The 17,443-nt window shown below is 33.2% G+C and overlaps 2 protein-coding genes across 3 annotated transcripts in view; both read right to left on the reverse strand.

Moving 5' to 3' along the window:
- LOC131144716 (urease) overlaps positions 1-13,946 on the reverse strand; it is a 125,170-nt gene extending 111,224 nt beyond the window's left edge. The window contains exons 1-4 of one of the 2 annotated variants that reach the window (XM_058093551.1): positions 13,835-13,946; positions 13,269-13,426; positions 11,955-12,028; positions 328-373 (exon numbers count right to left, since the gene is read on the reverse strand). In XM_058093551.1, the coding sequence (XP_057949534.1) occupies positions 328-373; positions 11,955-12,028; positions 13,269-13,394 (246 nt within the window). In that variant the 5' untranslated portion in view covers positions 13,395-13,426; positions 13,835-13,946. Of the gene's footprint in view, positions 1-327; positions 374-11,954; positions 12,029-13,268; positions 13,433-13,834 lie in introns of both variants that reach the window. The other variant, XM_058093550.1, reaches the window with a different exon arrangement.
- Positions 971-7,196, reverse strand: LOC131144717 (uncharacterized). The gene is made up of 6 exons (XM_058093552.1): positions 6,453-7,196; positions 3,957-4,997; positions 3,179-3,858; positions 2,940-3,076; positions 2,746-2,821; positions 971-2,627 (listed from the first exon to the last, which is right to left on the reverse strand). The coding sequence occupies exons 2-6, from the start codon at positions 4,970-4,972 to the stop codon at positions 2,065-2,067; spliced, it is 2,472 nt and encodes an 823-aa protein (XP_057949535.1). The 5' UTR covers positions 4,973-4,997; positions 6,453-7,196; the 3' UTR covers positions 971-2,064.
- Positions 13,947-17,443: the final 3,497 nt, after the last annotated feature.

Genomic DNA, 17,443 nt, shown 5'->3' on the forward strand with positions numbered 1-17,443 from the left:
TTGGTGACTGGCAGGATGAATTGACAGGATCATGTACCATGAAATGTGACTACAGCTGACCGTTTTGTGGCAACAGATGGGGATAACTAACCGTTCATGGTAACCTTCATTTTGTATCTGCTTTGTATCAACCTGTGTTTAATTCTCAATTAAAAATATCAAACAAAAACATTTTGGGGGGGGGTTCCATGCACTTGGTATTCTTTCACGTAACTTGCAGAGGTAAATCACTGGTCACACTTGACAATAAATTTGGAATTAACTTTCTAATGCTCAACGGTTAGTTCAAGAGGAAGCTTCAATATTAACCTTAACAGAGTTTATTACCTGGACCATATGCAAAAGGTGTGGAACAGCTGGAAGAACATGTCTCCTGTACTCAAGAAAGACAAATTTCAGACGCTCTTTAAGTAAGCAAGCAAAAGTACAAATAGTTTCAATTCCAAACCCAAATGCAACTTGTAAGTCTCTTAGATGAGCAGGCAAAAGGCCAAAATATAAAAACTCTCAGTGAAACCTCAACACACCAAAATTAGTTTCAAAGGGAAAAAAATTTTAAATCCACAAGGGGCCATGCCAAGTCAGTCCACATGTCAACAGAAGAAAGCTTACAGAAAGAGGGAAAAAAAAAACCAACAACAGCCAATGTTTTAATGCTTAATCAAGGCTCATCTTGAGGCTCGCCTCAAAGCAAGGCAGGCCTAAAACGCCTTGAGGCTCAATCTAAAATACCAAATTCTAAAAAGGATAATGCATTACCCAACAAAGCTTACACATTCGTATAAACAGCACACTTTTTGCACCTATTTAGTTGAGGCTTACACATTTTGGGTGTGTGATTCTCAAGTTAGATATTTTGGCTAGAAAATTTTAACTCCATGTTTATATAAAAGGAAAGTCATAATATGACTATGAATTGATTTTTAAAAATCTTGAATCTCAACCTTTCCAAAATAGTTGAGATTTGTATCTTAGATCTTGAAAATAATTTGAACTTTGTAATATTATAGCTATCTCTAGCATGGTTCGAAATCGCGGTCGCGGGTAACGTCGCGAAACGGTCGCGGGTGTCGCGGGTCGCGGGAGACGCGGGTGTTACGTAACGGGAAGCGGGCGTAACGGTCGTGAATTTTTTTCACGCATGCACAACCATGCGAAAATTAAAAAATAAGCATGAAATCCATTAATACATGATTTTTAATGAATTTTGAAGGCTTTCATTCAACCTACAAATGCTTTTTAATAGGCATTATGATTTTTATATTAATTTTAGTGCGCTGTTTACAAAAAAAAGCATATTTTTTTATAGTTTACATTACTTTAATGAGTAAAAAGATGTAGAAATGTAAGAATCAATTAATTTAAGTCATAAAGTTACTAAAAATGAATCAATACTCAATAGACTTAATACTCAATATACACATTACACATACATGAATTTAAAAAGTGATTAATATCAAATATCAATAAATAATTGAAAATACATGAATACAATATTACAAATTTATAATATAACACATGTCACCACCAAAAAGAATGACGTGGAGGGTCTTCATAATTTGCATCTGTATCTTGAGATTGGGATGGGAAATTATCTCCCCATCCTTGTGGAAATACATAGTTGAATGAACCCAAGTTTGCATCATTTTGTTGTTGCTCTTGAAAATGTACTGGTGATGAAAATTCTCCTGAATAATGTCTATAAGTTGGGGAAGGGCTGGCTCTGGGTAGTGTGTAGAAGAAGACTCACTAGATCCTGAGATTCCTAATCCACTGGGATAAAAATGTGAGTCACGAGATGCATAATGTGGATATGCTGGATGAGATCCAAATGATTGTGATGATGAACCATCTAAACCAAAGTCGCCAAAACTACGAACCACACCATATGAATCTTCAGTAGAATCGCTAGGGTCACCACGAGCACTCCTCCTTCTCCTGGGTTGTGAAGATTGGTTCCCTGGAGGAATACCCAAGTCATAATTTTCAGGTATGTCATGTAGTCCATAAGGATCAGAAGGATATATATCCCTTCCAAATGATGTCCCTGTATCATATCCATAATTATATTCTACACCGCCGCCTCCACCACCACCACTGCCACCCCCCCCCAACCCCAGCTCCAGCACCACTATTACCATCATCATCACTTGGTGGGCTCAAACCAAGATTGTCATCACTTTGTGTACGTTCAGGGCTTGAACCTGAATCATCATGCGCGTTTATTGGTGGTTGATCACCTCCTTCTGTAGTACCACCAACCTCTTCATTTAACCAATTTGAATTGTCCTGACCGTCGAGTAGTGGTGTCTCTCTCTCCTCTAACCATTGACTTAAAGGATCATCTTCTTCGAAAATGTAGTCCAAATTGATAGGATTGAAACCCTCTTCAATTTCTCGTTGGCTTCTTCTCATTGTACGTCTTAACTTTAACCTCATGTTGTAATGTACGAAAACAAGTTTTTGTAGTCTCATGTACTTTAATCTATTTCTTGTTTTCGTATGGATGAGGCTAAAGGTGCTCCAATTACGCTCACAGTTCGAAGCTGATGTGGTCTGACTAAGAACTCTAATTGCTATTCTTTGGAGCTCAGGAGCACACAAGCCATAATGAATCCACCATTCAGCTGCATGAATAATTAAAAAGAGTTTTATGTTAGTATAGCGTATTTCAAAAGTCAAATTTGAACACAAAGAGAGAAAATAGAGTAATTTTCCATTATTTAGCTATATAGCCATATTTACCAGGATTTGTTTGTTTCACTGCCCTTTGAGCCAACGGGGTTCCAAAAGTCTCCTGCCTATCTCGATATAGCAACAACTAAAAAATGATGATTGTGAAATATAATTAATTAATTAGATGTATTAATAATTATTCTTGAAAGTATTACAGAATACTAGAACAATTCATTATTCAATTTAATGAAACCAATACTTACTTGATTAATAGCCCGAATTTGAGTATCTATATCGGGTACCAACTTGGTTATCACTTTTTTAACTCCATCCATGACTTCTCTAGCAACTTCAGGAGAGGGTGGGGCACCATAAAGAAATTGTGGGTTCAAAAAATACCCTACAATTAAATTTAGAAACATATTAATCAATAGTTTTCTAATGCAACTATGCATAATTTAAAAGTTAAAATAATAAGAAATTGTATTTGATTTACACTTACCAGCAGCGTGCAAATCTTGGTGCAACTGAAAACTCCACCGGTTGTCAATAATTTTCCAATAGTCTTTGTAAAACCGGCAATCTTTTTGAATGGCCAACTTCGCCCTATCAATTGCCTCGTATATGAAGCCCATGGTTGGTTTTTCATCACCATCAACCAATTTAAGAACTTTCACCAAGGGTTCTTGCACTTTAATTATATCAGAGGCCTTTTGCCAAAACTCTTTGCCTAAGATAATTTTCTTTGAATCATATGCTGGGCCTGATTTTGCCATTCCAAACCTTGAGTTTTTCCAAGCATCAGATGTAAACATTTCCCTTAGTGCTTGTTTATGCCTGACAATAGTCTCCAAAGCAATGAAATTTGTGGCAAATCGAGTGATGGCAGGGCGAAGTAACTCTCTATTATTTGTGAATTTCTTCATGAAATTCACTGTCCATGTGTGGTTGTAAATAAATGAGGTTATTGTTCTTGCATCTTCTAAGACCTTCTTCACGTTACTTTTCTTACCAATATCTTCAAGAATAAGGTCTATGCAATGAGCTGCACATGCTGTCCAATAGAGATTGGGCCTCTTCTGCATTAATAATTTTCCTCCTGCCTTCATTGCAGCTTCATTATCAGTCACTACTTGGACAACATTCTCCTCTCCAATTTCTTCAACCACCTCATCCATTAATCTGAAATGAAATTATATATTCAATAATTACTACTATTTAATTAAAAACATGCAAGTTCATAATACTATTTGCATATACAATTAAAATTAGAAAATTACCTGAAATAATATTCAGCTGTTCTGCTTGGCACATCAGAGGCATCAACTGATTTATGAAACACGGTGCCTCTATCACAATAAACTAAAAAGTTTATAATGTGTTTTCTAGTTGGTCCTGACCAACCATCACACATAAGTGTTACACCTCTTTCCTTCCAAATTCCAGCAAAAGAAGCTATATAATTTTTCATTTCTTGATACTCTTGCTCCAAATAAATTTCAGATATCTCATAGGGTGATGGACCCTTCACCCCCTTTCCAACCTCTACAGCAATATCAAGCATAGGCTGCATAAATGGAGAGTCAGCTACATTCGCTGGAATCCGATTATAAATTAGGAATTTTCCAACCGCTTTTCCTAATTTACTTCTTAAACCTTTCAGTAACTTTGTGTTGAGTTTTGGTTGTTTCGCACTCTTACTTCTTTCTAAAATAGGATCCATTGCCTTTAGTCTAGCTTCAGGGGCATCAGGATTGATCCATTGTCGTCCACTACCTCCAGCTTCTCGACCACTATAAGATCGAGCTCCTGCTCTATTGAAACCACTGGTAGCACCACTGCCAGAGCCACCTCCCTCTTCATAAATATTACCCCTTCCAGTTGTTCTTGCTCGAAATCTTTGTCTATCTTCCCATTGTTGTTGTGATCGCATGCTTTCTTGTCGAGCAAATCTCATACTTTCTTCTTCAAAGTCTTCTTCATCGCTCAAATTCTCAAAATCTCCTCTAATTTGGGCTTCTGCTTCTTCTTGCCTTTTTTGTTTATCTCTTTTCTTCTCAGCATACTGTTGTAGATGTTTCATCATTTGTTCTCTTACTTGTGTGGTCACATTTGAGCATCCAGCTACTTGACCCTTTTTATGTGCCAAGTGTTGTTTCAAGCGTGTAATGCCCCCTTTGATTATCTTCCCACATAATTTACACATAATAACATGTCTATTACCGTCTACCGCAGTACCAAAATGCCATCCAATATCTTCACTAGGTAAGTTTTCATTTCCTCTATCACGTGACATATTGATAGACTTAATTTGATGATCTCTACACAAAATATAAAGAAAATACAAAGTTACAACTTACAACCTTCCTACAATGACAGGAATAATATAATTAGTAATTTAGTAAATATTAAATAATAAGTACTAAATAGTCCTAATTTTAAATACTTATTACGTAAAAATAAGTATAATATTTGATTAAAAATAATAAGTAATGTTTATTATTTTTATATTTAAATAAACAAAATTATAAAATATTAGATATTTTATTACAAAAAAAATATATTCCTTTATCTTTAAAAAGATATTTTCATTATTTTTTATAGCTTGATTTTATTTTCATTTATAACTATAAGAAATTAACAGGTGAAAAAGATTTTTACTCTATTTTCATATACATCATAGCATCACAAATAAAGATCCATACATTACAAATTGACTATTTAATTTTTTAAACATTTTCTCAGTATATGGATTAAAATTAAATTTTTCTACAAATTCTAGTAGTAATTAGTAAAAATCAAATTTATTAATGTATTAACTATTAGATTAATTTTTTTTTATTAAGTTATTAATTTTTACTTTATTTGATAACTAAAAACAAAAAATAGATGTAAACATTTATTTTACTTAATTTTAAATTTAAGGTCAAAATAATGTTTTAAAACTTAAAAAATATTAATAAACAGGGTCAACCTACTCAAGAAATGGCAAGTAGATACACATGTAACATAAAATGGGTGACAGATGTTATTTAATTTTTTTTTCTTTTATAATATGAATATTATTTAATATTTTTTCAATAGATGGGAGTGAATATGATATCTTCTTTATCAAAATGACCACTTTATCCAGCTGACATAAATAGTATGTTAGCCAATTGGTGCCATGAATTAATTTTATTTCTATAAGTTTGGCAAATCCTAAGACTAAATATTATAATAATTGTGCAGAGTATTCCTTGGAATTCTTTAAGAATGGTGAAAAATAGAGCTCAATTAAGCCTAGATAATATAAAATGCCATCACATGGATGTCTTGTGTACATACATTATTTTAATGCTTTGTTTAGATGGTGAATGCAGTAGTGGATTATTGATATTCAAATATTATTATAAAAAAGGCTTCAATTATTATTGGTAAATATTAATTATTTACTAACCTTAAAAAATATTAATTATATAATATTAATAATTGCTTGCTATGTCATGGAATTAATTTTCATAATTATCTTTCAAAAAATATAATACAATTAAAATATTTATAAATTAAGAAAATTTTATTTTACATAATTATTAATGATTTCTAATTTTTTACTCTATTAAATTACTTTTTTTTTAATTCAATTTAACAAACCTATTTTACAACAAAATATAATTTAAAAAAATAAACAGAATGAAAGGAATGAAAAGGGCTGTGGCCTGTGGTGCAACAAAATATAATTTAAAAAACAAAAAAAACATAATGAAAAGTGCTGTGGGTGTTAGAGTGTCTCATACGCTGAGGCCTGTAGTCGAGTCAGACCGAGAGAGAGGAGGGATTCGAGGGAACTCAGAGGAGCCTCGAACAGTCGAAGGAGCGAAGCAAAAGCAGCGAGCCAGCGATGACTCCAAGCTCCGAGCCTCCGAAGCTGAAATCGAGAGGCTGGCTGGTGCGACTGCGACGACTGGCGGAGGAAGGTGCCGACTGCGATGACTGGCGGAGCTGCTGCAGACCTTTTTCCGTCGCCGGTGACTCGCCAAGTTGCTGGAACTGGAAGCCTGGAACTGCAAGTCTGCAATTCTGAGTAGATCTGCTCGGTAGCCTCGGTGTGCTCACTCTCAGGCTTCGAAGCCTTCTTATTGCCGAAGGCCAACAAATTTTCAAGGTCAGTTTGTAACTTTCCTTTTTAGCCTTTGAATGGCAGATGGGTGTGGGGACTGGGGAGAGGGGGAAAGCAGCGTTGCTGCCTGCTGCCCGTCAGCGAATATGCTACCTGTCGGCCATGTAACGGTCCGTAACGGACGTTACGACATGTAACGTTGGAGTATCGGCCGTTACGTGCCGTTACGCCTCCGTAACGGCCGTTACGGCCGTGAATTTTTTCCGAACCGCAATATCGGGCCGTATCGGTTTCGGGCCCTCTGATTTCCGTTACGTATCGGCCGTTACGCTACGTAACGGCCGTTATTTAAAACCATGATCTCTAGTAAATCATGATTTACATAAAATGAATTCAAGTTAAGCAAATTTTAAATGGCCAACAAGTGGTTTGCAAATTGTGTTCGATATTTTTACATTATATTTGTGATTTTCTTCATTTTCTCTTCATTTTTAATGTATATGTAATTTATTTACATATTTTCATTTAAAAATGAAATCCTCAAAAAATTTATGCACCAGCGCCTTAAGGCATATGCCTCACCTCTTAAGGGCTAAACACTTGCCTTATGCCTTCGCCTTTTAACACATGACAACATCATGTGCACAGAGCTGGATCATTACCATTTATTGCTCAAATGTACCATATCCAAATACTTGTAGCAAGATGTTAGTTAACTGTTGTAAATCTGAAATAAATTGAAGAGCAAAAGAAGAAAATACAGCACTAAGGGTTAGAGACGAAAAGAACAAGAAGAAGAAGAAGAAGAATCCAGTTGGCAGTTATCCTTGAGCCTTACTTTAAGCTCCAGATCTGCCCTTTTATATATTAATAAGAAGAAAAAATATTTAGGGACAAGAATAACCCTACTCACACAAAACTAATTACTAAAATAACATTATTTCTTCTGACACTCCATCTAGAGCTGGAGGTGGAGGTGTATAATATCACCAAAACCCAGTGACGTAGGACAAGAAGCCCAACCATGGGTTGACCCTTGTTGGAGAATCATTCAAAAAATTTGGGTCGAGGATGGTTGGGTTTAGTTAATAGTTTATTACGTGTGTAGTTTAATTAGTCTAGTATTATGTGTATTTTGGGGCCTTTTGTAATACTAGTGTATTATAGGGGTATGTTTGTAATTTCGCTTATGGATAATTTTATATGTTAACTCCACCTGTGATGCACTCAATGTCTTGATCTTTTCACATGCAGCCAGTCCCAAGCCCGGTAAAAGAGGAGGACTGGGTTAGATAGCTGACAGCTAGTGTAAAGATTTTCAGATCACTATGATATGATTCCTTGCTGATTATTCATTGGTACCTCTCCTACGAGCAACACATTGCACTTATACCACCCGGGTTGTAGCAAAAAGTGGGAGAGGGTGGGCCAAGTGGGGGCCTGAGTAGTCAAGTACAATGTCAAATATGCAAGGTTTATCGCATCATTCTGAACGTGGGCAGGTAAATAAGTTAGTTCAAGAGACTAGGATTAGATTAACAACGTGGAATATAGAGACACTTACGGGTAAAAGAAAGAAATTGGTGGACACAATGATTAAAAGAAAGATTAATGTAATCTGTCCTCAAGAAACTAAGCGGATAGGGGAGAAAGCTAGAGAAATTGAAAAATCAAGATTCAAACGTTGGTACACTGGAAAAGAAAAGGATAAGAATGGGATAAGAATCATTTTAGATAAAGACTTAAAAGACAGTGTTGCAGATGTCAGAAGAGTAGAGCTAGAATCATAAAAATCAAGATGGTCTTAGGCCAAGAGATAATAAATGTCATTAATGCTTATGCTCCTCAAATAGTCTTAGTAAAAAACCTTAAGAGACAATTTTGGGAAGATATGTATAGTATATCATATAAGGGATATTAGGGACTACGAAAATATTTATAGGAGCTAATTTGAATGGATACATTGGAAAGGATAATAAAGGTTATGAGAGCATACAAGAGGACATGGATATAAAGATAAAAAATGAGTCTAGGATATGATCTTTAGACTTCATCATGTCATATGATTTTATTACAATGAATACTTGCTCTAAAAAGAGAGAGGAACACTTAATAACCTTCAAGAGTAGACAAAATAAAAATCAAATAGATTTTTCTTTTAACAAGGAGGATAGATTGTTTATCCTATAAGGATTGTAAAGTTATCCCAGGTGAAAGCTAAACTACACAATATAGAGTTCTAGTGTTGGATATATATATATATATTCAAAATTGGAAGAGCAAGGATAATATAAATCAGTGCAAGAGAACTAAATGGTGGAACATAAAGGTAGAAAATATAATAAAATTTAAAGATAAAATGATCAAAATGGTATTTGGACAATGGAAGATGGTGTAGACACAAACACTCTTTGGAGTAAGATAGCTAACTCTATTAAAAAGATGGGAGAAGATATTTTAGGTGAATCAAGACGAAAATTCTCAGCTAGCAAAGAAAGATGGTGGTGAGATCAAAATGTTCAAAAAGTTGTAAATAAAAAAAGAATCTTGTATAAAACATGGCAAAAATATAAAAACATGGAAAACTTTGAAAAGTATAAAGAGGGGGAAAAGAAGCAAAAAAGGTCATTAGTGAAGCTAAACATAGATCATATAATAATTTATAAGCTAGATTAGATGCAAAAGAAGGGGAAAGAGATGTATTTGAACTTGGTTGAGCTAGAGAAAGAAAGAGGAAGGACTTAGCTATATTGTCTTGGTTAAGGAAGAAGACATAAAAGAATAGTGGTGAAGTTACTTTAGTATGGTATTTTGATGAAACCAAGTAGAAGGTTGAATTAACAAATGAGGAAAAGGCTAAAAAATATGAGATTTATAAGCAGAATTAGAGTCAATGAAGTTAAGTTTGCATTAAAAAAGATGAAAAATGTAAAAGTAATAGGCCCAGTTAACATCCCAATTAAAGTTTGGAAATGCCCAAGTGATACTAGAATTATAGAGTGGATTAATTTATTTAACACAATTATAAAAACTAAGAGAATGTCATACGAATGGAGGAAAAGCACTTTAATACCTATCTACAAAAATAAAGGATATATTCAAAATTGTAATAACTATAGTGGAATAAACTCATGAGTCATACAATGAAAATGTTGGAAAGGGTAGTTGAACAAAGAGTAAGGTTAGAAACGAAGGTCTCAAAAAATTAATTTGGTTCTACGCTTGGAAGATCAACTACAAAAGCTAATATCTTTCAAAATGTTTTTCTTTTTTTTTATAACAAAAGAATTTCATTGATAGAATAGGAATGTACAAGCAGGAGAGAAGGCATCTCCTTTCAAAACTCTGGTTTACCCCAAAAAATTAAAAAAATACAAAAAAAAAATGAAAATTAAAAAGAACACTGAAAACAAGCAGAAAAAATCAGCAGGCCCTATCATTTCAACAAGGAAAGCCGATCACACTAAATATCCAAAAATTGCATCCCCTTGAAGTTCTCATTACCCCCACTCCAAAGACAAGCCAACTGTTGAATCTTCTCCCAAACATGCAAAAGAGATAACTTTTTCCCCAAAAAAATGAGCGCGTTTCGTTCCATCCACAACCCTCAGAAAATAAGGCACAATTCCATAACTCCTTAACCTCCTTCCTGCCAAAACCAACAAAATGAATTGCCAAAAACTCCTTCACTATCTTTGGATAAACCCAGCATTCCCCAAAATAATTAAATAGCTTGCTCTGAATCCTCCGTGCAAAGTCACAACGTAAGAAAAGATGCAAAGCCATTTCAGAGCAATTAAAACAAAGCACGCATATGTTTTTGGAGATGATCCTTTAATGGTATTCTAATCTATAACAAGTAATTGGTGCTGATCCTATTAAGCACAATCAGCTAGAGAAAAGCTTTGATTTCAGAGGGAACTTTGGCCTTCCAGATAGTTATATAGAGAGGAAAAGAAAAAACATAGCTAGTCAAGAACTCACAAAAAGATTTGCAGGAATAAATCCCCAAGGGATCCAAAGACCAAGAGTAGCTATCAACTTACACAGCTTTCACACACTATTTATAAGAAAGCCTAAGAAATTAAACATACATCCTTAAAGACACATGAAAATCAAAAGAATCCCAAAAATACACAAATTCTTACAAACAAATCCCAAATACACATTATCCTATATTGATTAATCTAAACATACATAATAAACTAATTAATTAAACACAATCCTTGATCCCTTTCTTCTAAATAGTGTCCAATAGGGGTATATCCATAGTTCAGCTTCTTGTCCTACATCACCTACCATCTAACAGTATCCTCCTTATTTATTGATTGACGTTGGCTCTACAAAATTCTTCTACACAAGGTATCAGCATCTCCCAACTCCCATTCCTGGGAATCCCTTCTGAAATTCAGTTCCTGTCCACCCGTTCTCCCCAAATGAAAGCAAATTAGTTGCCATCTGATCCTTATTCTGGCTACTTACACAGGCAGGGAAGGATGACTTTCAAAGCTGTATCTACACTATACAGGCATAAAGGATGACTTTATATGGCAAGCTTACCTCCCAACATCATGCCCTTCTCAGATCCCCAAGGGTATGGGACGCTTTCTTTCCCATATTCTATTGTGGTGCTTAAACAATAAGATTTTGAAGATGGGGTTTGCTAATAAAGAAAATTACTGGTTCATGTTAATTGGCAGGTTATAATTCCTCAAGAGCTGAAATGAACAGGCAAGTAATTTTTTTTAGCATTTTCTTTTGCTGATTACATTCTTCTTCTAGTCTTTTCACAAATCAAGCCTTCAGATGTTTTTTACCATCTCTAGTACTCTTTTCCCAAACACAATCTCATCCACCATCCAAGGCATTCAAATCACTTTGAATATTAAAGTTTATCCTGCACTAGCAAGGACAAGGTAAATGGCCCTAACCCACCATTGGGGATTCCTAAAAGAAAAAAGGAATGGGGGCCACATTATCTTGTTTCCATGTTCTTGAAACAGGATTCATCTAGTTCCAGTGGAAACAAGAGCAGAAAGTATTATTTACTTCCATTAGGTATTTAGAAGAGATAATTATGACAAACCCATGCCAATTTCTTGCCAGCTTGCTGCCTTCCGTGTGGAGAAACTAAGGCATTGCATACATATATAACATTCATTTTTACTTCACATCTTACCTTCCTAAAAGACATTTCCCAGTGTTCATTAGTTCAGCCACACTCCGGTCTCCATCACGAACAAATGTCAAAATCTGTGAATAACAACAAAATGCAAAAATGGGCATCAATCAATTCCTTCCAAACCAAATTTTAGCAAGATGCATTTTTAGTAGAAGGCAGAGCAACTCAGAAAAGCCATAACAAAATATTCCAAATAAGCTACAAATACACAAGATGTTATTTGGAACATTTTCCTTAACAAAGGACCATACTGAGTCTTCTTTTGCCATCATTTTTTCAGAAAATATAAGACATAACAAAGCAACGTAAGCTATTTCTAGAGGCTAGAGGCTAGTTCCCACAAAGAAAAGCTCCAACACTGAAGATCTATACGGTCCTAACAGTATGCATTTTATATCAAGTGGCTACTTTCATGGAGTAGACAATTGATCAAACCTATATATTCGACACCCAAGACTTTTATCATTGCACAGAACAAAGGGCCCTACATACTAAAATGAAGCAGTCGTTCTAAAGATAATTATGGAAGTATAGCAAAGTATTTGGTTGCATCAACAAGAGAGTATAGACCCATGAACCCATGTCAAAACAAAAGCACCATAAAATTACAAAGCAGGGAAGCATAAAGGAATACCCATGACTTGGTATTTAGATATGGAATCTTATTTTATTGCATCAACAAGAGGATACGTGAACCGATGCCAAATAAATTTTAAATTTATAAAGAACGCAACGCCTAGTGGATAAGGCTCTCTTGCAAAAAAAAAAAGCATCATAATATTGCAATAAAGCATGTCCCTATTAGAGCAAACACCAATGAGTTGATATTTAGATATAGATTAAAGATAGAACAACTAATGAGTGACAATCCTCAAAGCTCCATTTGGAGCCGGAGAACATAAAGGAAAAGAAAATAAAACATGAAGGATCCCACTTCCACTTGTTTGTTATCAAGGAAAATGAGAAATAAAACCAAATATAGAGCAAATCAATTAATATGTGTGTGCGTGTGTGCACGTGTATACATGTCATTAACCTTTCATTTTTTACTAAATTTTCATTCTTAACTCTATTTTAGATAGAAAGAAAATACATACGAAAATCCATTTTCATCTTATTTTCTTTTACTCCCTTAAACCATCATAGAGAAGCGTACCCTATTAGATCCAGCCCCAATGACTTGATATTTAGATAGGCATCATCATGAACATGAGCACCAAACAACCACCATAACCATAAAATAATGAAAAAAAAAAAAAGGAAAAACAATCTAGTTCGTACAAAGAGATCAAAATTGAAGAAGTTACCCACCTGTGTTGCTATGAGTGCTACAGCCTCAGTGTAGTTGAGCCTTAAGCCCCGAGCAAGACGCTTCTGTGCAAGGAACCCGGCATTGTTGAGCATAAGTTTCTCTACTTCTCTCGGACTCAATTTCATTTTTGGTTTTTGGGGTTTTCCCTCTGTAGTCACTGTCACTATCAAAGATTCACATATCATAATCAGGAAGTAGCTGATGAGTGAAAAATTTTCATTTTTGGTTTTTGGGGTTTTCCCTCTGTAGTCACTGTCACTATCAAAGATTCACATATCATAATCAGGAAGTAGCTGATGAGTGAAAGAACTACTGCCAAACTAGCTAAATAACAGAATTAAAACTTCAACACAGATAAGAGCTGCAAACCCCATGTCCAATATACAATACAAGAGTTGTATTTTCACATGAGAAGATTTGTACTGAAATTTTATAATTAGAAAGACGGAAATGAATGTTGGCGGGGGGGTACATCGAATTTCTCACAGCATAAGAAAATTATGAAGGAGAGGCAGAAGAACGAAGGAAACAGTTGCCGGAGACTGAGAAAGAGCGATTATCTCACCGGAAATGCCCCCAGAGATGACGCCGTCGACGAGTTCAGCGAATTAGCGGCTTCACACGGTGCGTTTATTTCTGTACGAACAGTCACACTACAGAACAACGAAGGAGTCAACGACGGGGTATTTTCCTCTGATTTTAAATTTTTATTTTTTTAAACTTAAATTAATATTTGTATAAAAATAAATTTAAATATAATTTTATACTACGTTATCTCAAAAAATAATTTTGATTTTTATATCAACTATAACAATTATTTACAATAGGAAAAAGAAAGAAGAATTGGGAATGTTAGCAATCTCCAAAATATTTTATTTAAGGTTTAACTTAATAATATAGTAGTTTATATTAATATAATTATAATTTTTTTCCTAAAATTCAACCAATCTCTTATTTTTCTTTTAATTTGTATCTTAAATAAGCTATTTAAAGGTTTATTTAAAGGTTTAAAGATTAAATGCTCCATCAAGAGAAGATCATATCTCATTAAGTTACACCTTTTAGTTTTCTTATTTAATACAATAAAACCCTATAAACCTTCAAGCTATTACCATACTCTATTTTAAAATATTTTATTTTTCAAATATACTGTTTAAGGAACTTGTCTTGACGTGTTTATGTGCTTATTTATTAAAAATAAAACACGTGGCAAAATTAACATCGATAGAAACAGATTTAAGAAACAGATACATGAATAACATGTAAGAACAAGTTTATGTATAATTTACCCTATTTCAAAGTTTTAAATAAAAAAATATTAAGTTCATTAGGTATACCACCTAATATATTGATTAGCACACGAGCATTAATATGACTTCATTGTGTTGCTTTGAATTACATAGTTATTATTGTTAAGTCACATCTTAAGATTATGCAAATACACCAAATACCAACAATAAAAAGATAATAATAAAAAAGAGATAAGAAAATAAAGAATTTACATGATTGGATAACTTACCTAAAGTCATGAAATTTTTGCGCAATTTTTATTATATCATTAAATAAAATTTATTTTGAGTTTCAATGCTCAACTTACAATAATGCAATGACATTCCATTATAATTCAAAGGTATTGTACTCTATTATGAGAGAATAGTTCAAAATAAGTCTGTTATCCAAAGTATCCACTTGTAATCGACTTTAAATAAATAATTCATTTGAATATGAGTTATAATTCAATAGTTATAATTTTTTTATCTAATAAATTAGATACATATTAAAATTATTTTGCTCTTAATTTATTAATCATACTAGCCGATATATTTTGTATACCTAATAATTTCTCAGTAAAACAATTTAAGTACGTAATTTGATTAGGTTAGGTTAGATGATATTCAAGTTAATTAAAATGATGACCATGTTCTATTTAAAAATATTTAAAAGATATTTAATATGCATGAGATTATATTATATCAAATTATTGTTTTTAAGCTGACTAGCTCAGGGGCGATGGCCACGTGTCCAGGAGTGGGATATACATGGTAATCTACGTGTCAGATTGCTTGTGAAGGTACGCGCGCCCACAGAAAAATTTGCTATTATTGGGGCTATTCATTTTTTTTTTATTAATAGAGAAAAAACAGAACCTTTGTTCGCTATTGGCTGTTAGGGTCCACAAATTTTTAATATTCTCTTGTTGGACACGTGGCAGTTTCTCGGCTTGTGAGATCTGGGTTGAGCTGAGGGCAAATATGGTAATTTGGGGGCGAGGGGTTTGGAAGGGACTCAAGTTGTCGGAGTTTTTATATATAAATAAATATTAATTTTTTATTTAAAATATATAAACACAGTACACACTTCTCATAATTAAAACATGAATATTTTTTTAGAAAAGACATTGATCATGAGATTAGCTTATACTGTTAGTTAAAATTATTTTTCCTTATTATTATTAAAATTTTCTTATTTTATAAAAATAACTAGATAAAATAACGATATACTCTTATACACATATATGTTTGTTCATATTGATATATATTTTTGAAAATTGAATTATATATAATATGAAACATAATATTGGTAACATCTAATAGTAAATATTTTTCAGTTTTAGAACTATTAATTAATATTTACTTAAAAAAGGAGTGAAGTAAATAATTTTAGGACTATGATAATTAAGAAATTTTAGATTTTTGTTGAGTTTATTACATGTTGCAAATTAATAAAAATTTCTTTAGAATTATTCGAAAGCTCAATTGAATGAAGTTTGATATAAATATATATTTAAATTATTGATTTTAAAGTTTATCTAAACTTAAAATTGAATTTGTTTATCGCTGACTTATAGTTTCAACATGCATGCATATACATAGGATTTTATAAGAAATCGACGGACTATAACTTAATTTTAAATATGTGAAACTGTAACACCCCGACCCCAAGGGACCTGAGATATTAACTTTTTACTACTGATTTACAGCGGAAGCAAATAAACTCAACTTTTATTAAACCAGAGCGCTAATCATCCATATTACAATCATTTATTTCAAAAGAAGAAAAATTACACAAACATAAATATTGAAACCATACTAATATTTCTAATCAATCTTTATTTTTCTAATCCCCACCCGCATGCTTGCTAAGCCTGATTTCCGACATGTCCTTCAGAATTATCTGAAATAAAATATGATTGGGGTGAGACAACGCTCAGTAAGTAAATAAGATTATTATTAGTGTGTGGCCAAAATGAGTTTTTAAAGAATTTCGTAACACAATATTTAATACTATAACTTCAAGACTGCTTTTAGAATAAACATAAGTTTAAAAATTTCTGCATAAAACTTTTGTCATCAATTTCAGCAGTAAATTTTTACAATCATATACTATAACTGCTAAATTAAACTTTTAACTATAAAAATATTTAATGATAAACACACATATACTTTTCTTTATACGTTTTCCTTAGATCGTCATTTAAGCACCAAAATGAGCCTTTTCACGTAAACTTACACTTTTCCTTCAAATCATCAGTAACTTTGTACACGTAATTAAATGTATAAACATATATAAAAAAAAACCACCCTTAGGCCTGTTTGCCGTAAGTCATGTTTACCCCCATGACTGGGTTGTGCGGTCCGAAGACTGGACTTAGCTGGCTGGCCGACCAAACTAAATCAACGTACGTAACTTTAAGTGAGATTTTCCTTATTAAGTCCTGGTCCGGAACCAGGTGTGCACTCAGGAGAAATCCACTAACATAAATAACCACTCTGTAAACAGTGTGGGTGCACTCTGATCCGTATAAATTTTAAGCTGCAGTACCGAGCATCTGTAACTTTGAACTTTCGTTGCCATAAGGGGTTTTAAAATCATCTTATTATAATTTATGCAATTTAAAATAATATCGTAAAAATCTCATCTTTACTCATATTTTCATAAAAAAATGTAACGTATAAATAAACTCATGCCACACAATTTTTGTGTTAAAAATATATATAATTTTATTTTTGAATAGAAAAAAATGTTGAAAATTTACCCGAGGGGATTAGAACATTTCTTAACCCAAATATAGATGCAAGTATATTAAAGATAGAGCTGGTATAATTAAATATGCGTAAAAATAAATTCATAGAAATTTTGTGGAACTAAGTAACATAATTAAAATTTACGTACA

This window comes from Malania oleifera, chromosome 12, assembly GCF_029873635.1.
Source record: "Malania oleifera isolate guangnan ecotype guangnan chromosome 12, ASM2987363v1, whole genome shotgun sequence".
In the NCBI taxonomy this organism is placed as follows: Eukaryota; Viridiplantae; Streptophyta; class Magnoliopsida; order Santalales; family Ximeniaceae; genus Malania; species Malania oleifera.

Bases quoted from the DNA above. Each gene is read 5' to 3' on its own strand.
- LOC131144717 (XM_058093552.1), bottom strand. From the start codon at position 4,972: ATGTCACGTGATAGAGGAAATGAAAACTTACCTAGTGAAGATATTGGA. The intron at 3,077-3,178 runs GTAAGTGTAAAT...ATTTAATTGTAG, and splicing joins CCAAGATTTGCACGCTGCTG to GGTATTTTTTGAACCCACAA. The intron at 2,628-2,745 runs GTAAATATGGCT...TTATTCATGCAG, and splicing joins AGTGAAACAAACAAATCCTG to CTGAATGGTGGATTCATTAT.